Source organism: Heliangelus exortis, chromosome 17, assembly GCF_036169615.1.
Source record: "Heliangelus exortis chromosome 17, bHelExo1.hap1, whole genome shotgun sequence".
Lineage (NCBI taxonomy): Eukaryota > Metazoa > Chordata > Aves > Apodiformes > Trochilidae > Heliangelus > Heliangelus exortis.
Genome location: NC_092438.1, coordinates 4,661,639 through 4,671,937, shown reverse-complemented (window position 1 = coordinate 4,671,937; position 10,299 = coordinate 4,661,639). Strand labels below are relative to the sequence as shown.

The 10,299-nt window shown below is 34.6% G+C and overlaps 1 protein-coding gene and 1 long non-coding RNA gene across 8 annotated transcripts in view; one reads left to right on the top strand and one right to left on the bottom strand.

Moving 5' to 3' along the window:
• Positions 1-10,299, top strand: part of LOC139804339 (uncharacterized) — a 63,761-nt gene that overhangs the window by 21,773 nt on the left and 31,689 nt on the right. Inside the window, exon 3 of the long non-coding RNA XR_011729344.1 lies at positions 1,362-1,471. This is a non-coding gene — a long non-coding RNA (uncharacterized lncRNA). The remainder of the gene's footprint in view (positions 1-1,361; positions 1,472-10,299) is intronic.
• MRTFB (myocardin related transcription factor B) overlaps positions 4,398-10,299 on the bottom strand; it is a 69,680-nt gene continuing 63,778 nt past the window's right edge. For all 7 annotated transcript variants that reach the window (XM_071761505.1, XM_071761502.1, XM_071761504.1 and 4 more), the window contains one exon: positions 4,398-9,830. In XM_071761505.1, the coding sequence (XP_071617606.1) occupies positions 9,292-9,830 (539 nt within the window). In that variant the 3' untranslated portion in view covers positions 4,398-9,291. The remainder of the gene's footprint in view (positions 9,831-10,299) is intronic.

The following is a 10,299-nucleotide window of genomic DNA, read 5'->3' as shown; positions in this document are numbered from 1 at the left end:
AAAAAACAAAACAAAACAATCCAAAACAAACAAACCAAGCAACTTTAATGTTGTGAAATGCAGAGAAGATACTGTACATATTTTTCTAGATTGGTCTTTTAGGTATTTACGAATGTGACCTGAAACCAGATCCTTTCCTTCTGAAACTAAAGCATGTTAACAGAGATACCTTTGTAAAGGTTAACACCGGTTACTGATTTGGTGGAGCTTTAATGCAGGTGTCCCAAAGGAATAATATATCTGTATCCTTTTTAAATGTGATTTTAGCTCTTATCAGGCAAACTCATGCCTGACTCACACTTGACTAAATGAACATGTTTCGGTTCTTCAAAAGTTGCCATTTTTCAGCTTCTCTGTGATAACCCCATGCATGCCTCTGTTCTGACAGAGCAATGTGAATTAGCTTCACCTGCAGTAGTAGTTTTGAGATGGGAGGAAGCAGAGGGGACTGTTGGAATTATATGTGGAATTAATGAGTTACATCTCTTAAAATACACTATTATTACTAAATGCATTTGGCTGGCATCAGAAATAGTGTTTAATGGTAATGTAACTTCTAATGCTTAAGTTCCTCTTTAACTCTATGGTGAGATAGCAAGTTCAATCTGCAATCATAAAGGTCTTCTGACTAGATTAAGAAGAAACACTTGATCAGGTTTAAAAAAATTGCCTACTCCCTAAGCCTAACTGTTTCAATTTGTCTGGAAAATATTTACTGTTTTTCTATCTAAACAAAGTCCTTTTTAATGATGAGCTGATCTATCAAAACAATAGTTTTTTTATAAGTAAAAATGTAAATCTGATTGAAAAATGTGTAAATTGCCTGTGGTTTCTTTTGATTTCTGGATACTTTTATTTTAAAGTGTCTTTTATGCTGGTGATTACCCTTGCTTAAACTGTGTGAAAGCCCTTATTTTTTATGCTGAATTCTACTTATGCAGTGTTCTGACGAAATATTTTTTAAAACATACTAAATTCCTAAAGGAAAATCTGTTAAGACTTGATGCTGAAAAGATAGCAGATATTCTGTTGGAAAAAGTTAATCACCAGTTTTTTTTTCTTCCTTTACTAAGCCTCACTCTTACTAGATGGAGGTGTTGCTTTTGGAGGGAGAGTGCTTGGATGTTAGGAGGGATGAGCGCTTTTAATTTACAAAACCAGGCTCTTCTAAAATCTCCCCAACTCTCGAGATGCAGGAATAAAGTCATATTTATACAGAAATTTGTGGAACTACTTAATTGAACTTATCAAGACTTGCTACAGGGTAGCTGGAATGCTACTCAGTTATCAATTATTTAAGCTTAGACTTGGTCTTAGCTTTATGAATGTTTCTATTCACTATTTTAACTTTTGATCAACAGTTTTCTTGGAGGGACTCAAGAACAATGCCATGCATTCTAGAGTGTTCTGCAGAGAAGACTGAAGACCTCTCTCCATGCATTTTTTCTGTGAAGGGAGACATTTCTTAGAGGTACTCTAAACATTTTCAGATACATAAAGCCTTCTGAATGTTGCATCTGAGATGTTCCTTTGTTATTTTGATTCTCTTGTAGGAAAGTTTCATTGGGTTTGTATACAGTAGGGAGTGTGTGGAAACGTGTGACCTCTTTCTTGTCAAGGAAACATGGCTGACTTGAGCCAATAAAAACAGTCTAGCAACTATGTCACTTTAGCAACATTTTCATAACATGCAACCAGCTAATATGCACGAGTGTGTAGCATTTAATATTGTACAGAGTAAAGACAATTGTGATGGTGGCCATTTGTAGAACATGGTTTAATATATTCAGGTTTTATTAAAAAACAGGGTTCAGCTTGTGGAACAAGTTCATTCAGCATGATCCCGAGCTTCATCAGTCCTTCATGTCTTGGTGTTTACATCATAATACTAATATAAACACAGTTTAGCAGAGAGGGTCATGTGTTTATATTTCTTGATTTTTGTGAAGCAATCACTCCCTGATTGCTAGTTGGAACCAAAACAAGTGCTTTATCTCTGACATATTCAAACTATAAATTCTGTAATGCACAAATACACAGGCAAAAAGTGCTGCACCTGTTTTGCAATGTTTGTGTTTGGTGTTGGATAATATCTGAAGGTAAGTTTCTGGCATATGTAGCCTAAAAACTTTTAGAATTGCTACCGTTCATAAAGAAAGGTATTTTATGAAATCAACAGGAAATATTCTGAAGTTTTCATTTGTTCACTTTTATAGGTACTACTTAATACTCTGTGGGTTTTGTAGTTGGCCAAGTTCTGATGTACACAGTGTAGAATAGAGTTTAAAGGGTGGGTGATCTACTATTGGGACTGCCTCCACAAAAGGAAGTAGAATAGTAAATATTTAAATTAAGCAGCTTCCTAATGAAAAGAAACTTTGTACATATTGAACATCTCATAGCTCATTCTCCTGAAGGCATGCAGAGAGGTGTTCTGTAATGGAAGCTAAGCAGAATAAAATTTGCAAATCTTGAAAAACCTTGCTGTAATTCAAGAAAGTCATGAATGCAAGGGGGTGTAATCTTGTCTGTATCAGAAATGATATTCTAATTATTTACCTTATAGTATATCTGAAATATTCCTTAATTTCTCACAGAATTGCCTTATTCTTTGTACTTGTGGGTTTTTTTGTTTGTTTTTAGAAATCCATTTTTATTTAGAGACAGTCTCAGTTCAGAAGAATGTGATACAAACTCTGCTTTCTTGTTATATTCGACTAGTATATAAAAAAAGGATTGCAGTATTTTGTAGCTGATAAAAATGCCCACATTAACTTATATGGGGATTATTTCTGTATCTGTGCCAGTGTAACTCAGTTAGGAGCAGAAGCAGTCTGTACTGTGAGGTGAAATACACCCAGTAACCTGCAATGATATGTTAATTTTTTTTTTTACTTCTCTCTGAGAAGTTCATTTGCATAAGTGAACAAAATGTTGCACTTGACTCTAAACTATGGGGAATGTTCAGCAGCCTGCTTGATGGCAAAGGCAGCTTTCTAAGAGATCTGTCTGTGGCCTTATCTGAGCAGCTCAGTGAAACCATTCCACCAGGCTGTTCCAGGGCAGTGACAGCAGAGGTTCACAATAGGAACATGGTGCTCTCTGGAGTGCCTTGTTTATTCTGTGCTTTGAGTTGCTCTTTTTTCTTCCCTGTAAAAAATCTCACAGGGAGGAAGAAACTCTTTTTCTTTTTTTCTTTTTTCACCTTGACACTGTAAGCCAGAACTGAACTATACCCTCCTGTGTCCCTTGCTGTTGCTTTTATACATGATTTCAGTGTTGCAGCGTGTTCCTCTCGCCAACACCAAAAGATGTGGACTAAGCCAAGCGATTATCCTCAGAGAATTTTGCTGGAGTCTGGACTCTGTGGTTTACAAAAACACATGTCAGAATCATACTGCATTTTCCCAAGACTTTCCGCAGCATCTTGAGTTTTAGTAAATTTTCTTTTTGATGGGGATGTGTTTGAAGTAGTGCTTGTTCAGTGATCTCTTCAGTACCCTTACACACTCATACACAGTCAGTGCATGTATTATGTAAGGCTAAAGTCCTCTTCAGGAGACTTTATAAGTAAAGTGTTTTGCTCTTGTGAAGAAGAATGGGGATGTCCAAAATTACCTAATACGTTCCTGCAGCTTTTAATACACTCAGAGATTCTTAGGTTTGTGCAGGTAACACACAGTTACGTTCTGGGTAGCCTGTCAAAAGCACTTCTTTCCAAACTGTTCTTAATTTCTAAAAACTACTATGGCAGGATAGGGATTCTTGGAAGTTTTTTAAAGAGTGGATTGGTTTTCAGTAGTTAATAGATAAGGTGTTTCTGGTTGAATCCCAGAAACTGCACATTATGAAAATACCTGGGTAAATTACAAAATAAGGACTGTATGGCTTATAAGCTATATAAAAAAGCAATTGACTATGTTTTTAGTATTTTAACTTCTATGAAGCCACTTAATTAAAAATATATTCAAGAGTATTACATGTATTTTACCTGTGTGTTAATGTAAGATAGTTACACTTGTGTATATGTTAGGATTTGGGGTTTTTTAAATGACAAAAGTACGGAACAATCTGCGTTCTTACCCTGCCTTTTCTTGAGAAAACACAAAAATTAGTTATATAATAGTATTGCTTAAAAAAACAAAACCCAAAATGTCCAAACCTTAACTTTGACAGTCAAGGAAATCTCTTATTCTTATAGATTTTGGCTACCTATTTTGAAGACAAACCATCATTCTTTTGGAGTTTGTCTAAGTTCAAATTTCATTCTTTTTCCTTTTTGTGAGACAGATACTTCGAACATAGGCCAAATGTTCCCGGCTCACAGGAGTCAGAATTTTTATTGATTATTATTAGTGGTATTTTTCTCTTTTAAGTAGTAAGCGTGGACAAATGAACACAGTTTTCCTTTTTTATTTGAGACACTTAGCGAAAATGCTGAAATATCAAACATTCCCTCAGTAGCTACAATATTGCCACTATGTACAAAATATTTGATAAATGTAGTACACATATAAAAATACAGTATGCATTACATATATACAATACAATGTGCAAAACATATGGCATTCAAACATATGGAATTGATTTTAGGGGTGCAAACAGCAAATACAAAGGCATCATGGTTTCTTATAGAAAGGCAATACATAAAATGACGCCCTGATTGCCATAATTTGCATTTAGCAAAGTAGTGCTTAAATAAAGAGGGCCCTAGAGACAGATGTCTGTCTTCTTCTTTTCAGAAAATGAGATGCTAAGACATAATTATGACTATGAAAAAAAGAAGAGAAACACCTACTAGGGTTAGCGTTATTTCTACTGCAAGCAGTACTGTGAAGAAAAATCCTATCTGGAAAAAAGCCTGTGCTATTACTTAATACAAATTCCTCAAACAACAGAAATGAATCTGTACTGCTAAACATCAAAAACAGCTTTGAAAATATCTACATCCTTAATTTTAAAAAAGTATGGATAATACTTTGGGGGATTTAATTTCCTATGCTTCAAAATACAAAGTGCCTCCTTTGGCAATATAAATGGCAATGCTTTGGTTCCTATTTAAATTTTATATTATTATAATTTATTTTAGGCTGTCTTCTGAATATCTGAGCTGTATTTTTTATAAAAATAGTGTGATTATATAGTTATTAACCGTTCCCTGCATTTTATTGAGAATTTGCTCTCACGGCTAGAATGGCTTTTTTGGCTAGATTTCTACAAATACATTTATGCACTTTTAACTTAAAAAGTCGTTATGTTCAGTATTGGACACTATGGAACAATGTGTCTCTTTTTTGCACTTTATTCCTAGAAAAATGGTATAGTAGGAATATTTGAGATTACTTTAGGTTTTAATGAATGCTCTTCATTGGCCATATATATGCTATATGTAACTCCTTGTCATGTATCTCACATAAAAAAACATCTGTAGTATGGCCTAAAAATTATCAGAAGGGAATTCAGTAGAGCACAATATAAATAGTTTTAGCAGAACATTTACTAGAGATAAATGGAAGAATTGTTTTTTCCAGTTTTAATAGAATTTGCTTTAAGTTTATAATACACTGAAGATGCCATCCAAATAATAATAGTTTACACCGCTGAGCTTTGCTGTGTTTTGATTACATAATGCCCTTCCAGTTAAATGTTTTCTGTGATTGCATTTTGTCTGCCTTGAAAGCAGTTCAGCAGCTTGTGTTTGGTTTCCAATTACAGTGCCTACGCTTTTCAGGCATCTGAATGCTTGAGATTACGTAACATAAAAGTTTAATATGGAAGCTTCTGGTTAGATCATCTGCTTCCTTGAATATAACTCCTGTTGGTGAATTTAGAAATGCTTTGGAAATAAATTTCAGTATTAAGTAGAGATTATTACTTACAGCTGTGGCCTTAACTTTTTAAAGGTCTGATTCTGCAAGCCCACATGGCTGGATTAGACTCTGAATTTCTGCAGAGAACAACTGCTGTAAATTCATCTTATTCTCAGAGAGAACTGCTAAATTTATGACAATGACTTCTTTACTATTATAATATTAAACAAAATTTTGCTTGTAAACGTACATGCCTTAATGCTGAATGGCACTAAAAGTGCAGTAACAAATACCTTTTTGATATTAAATGCAGGATGTGACTCCTTTTGATTAACATCAGCCTTGTAAAACATATCTGAGCTCTCTTTGTGTCTGGAAGTGTAAGCACCAACTTTTGATTTTCACACTGATTTTCTTCATTACTTTGAAGGACCTACTAACAACACATCTGATAGGATGTGTTCCACTGATACATTACAGCCATTAAATGGCAAATTTAGTGCCAATGCATTCCTTTTGCAACTGTTCTCTTAATGAGAAATATATTGAGTTCTGTACAGTCAAACTGCACAGTCACAAATAAATTTCTAAGATGTGTTGTATTTGTTACAAAAACTGTAATGTAAAACATGCACACACGAAAGTTTAAGCAAAACCTGTATCTGCCATGACAGGCATATATAACTATGGCAAAGATACCACATTTCAGAACAAAGTCTAAAGCAAACCATTATATATAAGGTTTAATACACATAATTCTGAAATGTACAAAAAAGTAATCACACATTCCCTAATCTAGAGTATTTGTACTTCAAAAACTAAAATGATCCCTTAATTTTGCAATTATTTTTTTTTAAATAGACTTTTAAAGTAGAAAGCTATACTGTACTGATAACAACACATCTCAACTGTTTGGGTTTTTTTCTGCACATAGATTCCTATGGATTTGTTAACATTCTACACTGCCAATATGAATAATTTTGCAGCAAGATGACTTTGCCAGTTTCAAGCTCTATTTACATGCATATCAAAAATGACAGTACAGTTGCTGTAAGTTAATTTGTCCTCTCAAAATTAATTTACTTGCCTCTTACTTAATTAGAAGGCAGGGTCAAAATGGGGTAACTCTAACCACACATATGTGATATGATGTCTGCTGCATCACACATAATAAACTGACAGTACTGCAGAACACTAAATTTCATTCAAAGTTGTTCCTATCAGACCAAGAGTCCTTAACTCTTACTCTCACAACAGCTGAGGGCACTTAGTATCTCAGAGTATTAGCTCCCAAGATAATATGATGAAAAGGAATGCAAAAAGTTGAATGTATTTTTTCAATGTTATTGAAGAGTCCTATACCATCAAAATTTAAGGCAGACAGTCCACATGTAATATAGTTCTCAAGTATTGTAGGCACAGCAAGAAGGAATGAGGAAATAGGTCATTCAGCTTCATCCTTTTTTTACAAAAATCTCCACAGATTGTTTTTCTGTTCTTAGTTTTAGATTAAAGTAAATCCTGGTCTGTAAAAGTATTGAAAATATAAATGAACTAAAGTGCTGATAACTGATATGATGCAAACACATGGTACTAGTTTAAACCCTGAATAAGTGATAAAATTCACTGTTTTATCTGAAGCCAGTGGAATTCTGTAACATTGGTAAATCAGACTGCATTGTTTATCTTGAGACATAAATTTGCAGTTAATTCCACAACATTTTCTGACAAAAGTATTTTGTCTGATGTTAGCATGATTGTGTTGTTTAGATTTTTTTTAATGTGATACAGGTTGCTAAATAGTTAACAGCTACTTTCTGTTTTTTTATTTTTTTGAAACTTGGATACGTATTACTACTCTAAGAAGCAAGCAAAAGCTTCAGGGTATTTTTCCATTAGTTGGTACAAAACTTATTTTTGAAAATTAGTGGTGAGGAAGTAAATCTGCAATGAGATCAGTTTTCAGACTAGAAAACATCACATTTCTGTTGTTCAGTAAATAGGGAATTCTTTAATAGGAAATAATTCAAATTTTATGCTTGATTATCAGCCTACTTCATCTATGGCAACATTTAACAGCTATTTCCTGAGATACAACCATAAAATTACCAAGTATTTCACTTCTATTTGAATTTTTTTTTTTTACTTTTCCAACTGCTTAGACTCGGAAAAAAAAAAAAGGTTTAAAAAAAATATATTCATGTGCTGTGCTGTGAGGTAAGAGCTTCATTTTTGTTTCATCTGTTTCATGTATGAAATATGCCTTCTTATCACAAAAGTGTACATCCTGATACTGCTTATCAGCCTTTTTTAACATTCCATAAGTGTGTGCTATTTAGGATTCTCACCAAGCAGCTTCTCTGTTTAGCTTCCCTGATGTTTTGTAGTGGTAGACAAAGTTGTTCAATAAAGTGTTTATTAAGGAATGATGGTTGTCCTATCAATACCATCCTCTGCAACTCAGTCTGATCCTACAAACATCTTTTATTGAGAGCATTGGGACGATTCTTGCAGAGATGCTTGCAGGATTATAGTGCACAACAGCATTAATTAAACTTTTTCTTCTTCCTTAAATTGTTCTAATATGCTGAGATACTGGATTGAAGGATCTAACAGAAATCCTTAGACACAAAGCAAATTAGGGTATTTATGATTTTCATTATAATAATCTCTTGTTTGAAGACCACTGTTCCCCTCTGTTCACAAAAATAAGCTATACAAAGTTAAAAGAGTATACAAATAACTGTCCGATATACACATAAACCCTAGCTATTTAATCCAGAGCATTGCTTTACAAAATTCAGTGTTCTCAATATTACCTGGCATAGCTACAGTGGAGTTCTTAAAGTTACGTTTAATGTCCCTTTGGATGTAGTTAAATTCTTCCCTCATAATTAAAGTATGGGGGAAGAGTTTTAAAAACCACAAAACCAAAATATAAAAACAACTTGAACAAATTAAGAGACTAGATATATGAAATGTCACTGAACCAGCCAGTGCTTCTACTTGCCTTTGCCCTCACAATTCATTTTGAACCTGGCTCAGGCTATCCACAGGAACAATGAAGTGCAGTGATACCTCCCCCTCCCCCAAACATTTGCTCACTGTGTCAATACAGACAGTTGAAATCTCACTTTTTCTCCTCTAAGTTTAGCCATGATGTGTTGCTCATTTAAGCATTATGAAGTCAGAGACATACCTTCTTTCTTAAATATTTGTGATGCATTTACCTTGGGGTACTTCTCATCAGTAAGTACAAGCATCCTTTCTTGACTTGTGAAATACAGCTTTCATAGGACCCTGATCTGCATTACTGATAGGAGCATAAAGTAATTCACTGTTGTAAACTTGAACATCATTACGGAATTAGATTCAAGCATTTGTTCTTCCAAACATTACTGTCTTAACTGCAATCAGAATGGTATAACAACAAATCTCTGCTGTAAGGAGACTTGCAGGCTGTGGTCTCATTTGCTACAGCTTAATCCCAGTGCAACTGTAGGTCTTGTGGATCTAGAAAGTCAGTGGAAAACACACTGGGGGCAGTAGAACTGAGAGGAGTGAGTCCAGATGAGGAGCTGGGCATTGTAATGTCGAGCCACTCCATATTGTCCAAATTTGTATCAGGAAGGTCAAGAGACAGACAAGAATTATTAGGGGTAAACTGTGGGTCAGATGTTTCCATGGGTGAATGAGAGTGATCTAAAATGCTGGAGTGATTAAGCAGATCATTCTGGAGGTCTTCAATTAAAGAAAATGGCTCTCTGTCCTCATTACTGCTTGTCAGTTGAGGAATTTCATTACCTGATGGTAAAGTTCCATCCAGCAGGGCTTCAAGTTGGTTTTCCAAACTTATAGACAAGTTGGTTGTTGGTTCCAAGGACCCTGGAGGAGGGGCCATTTGGATTTGTGGGGGTGGGCGGGATATCACTGTATTCACTGGCATTGTAGTGATGTTGGCTGTTACTGGTCTCATTTTAGAAATGGGAGATGGTTCCTCCTTTATTGGAAGGGAAATCTCTGTAAAAAAACCAAGCAAAATAGTTGTATTCTAACAGTTGTATTCTAAAAAGATAGTTACATATATATCCTCAGGCTTACAAGTCCCACTTCTTTTTTTGTATTTATTGAGATGCATCCACAGCAAACTCGATGGAATAAATAATTTTGCTGTTCCTATACTACAAACACAATGTACATCAGATTATGTCAGGTACTCTCTGAGCAACAAAGTATTTTAAAACAAGTTCCAGAGTTCTGCTTTAAGTACAGCTAATTAGAGTACATATATGAATAAAAAGAGGACCAATTTTCTAGATGTTACCTTTAGCTCCTTTATGACAGTAGTACAAAACATCAAGCTAATTGAATTGCCTGGCACCAGAGTATTTCCCAATGGCTTCTTATTTTACAAAGCCTCATTATGCCTGAAAGCATCCTTCTTTTACTGCAAAGCTACTTTTTATATTACTTCATTTATTTCAGTCCC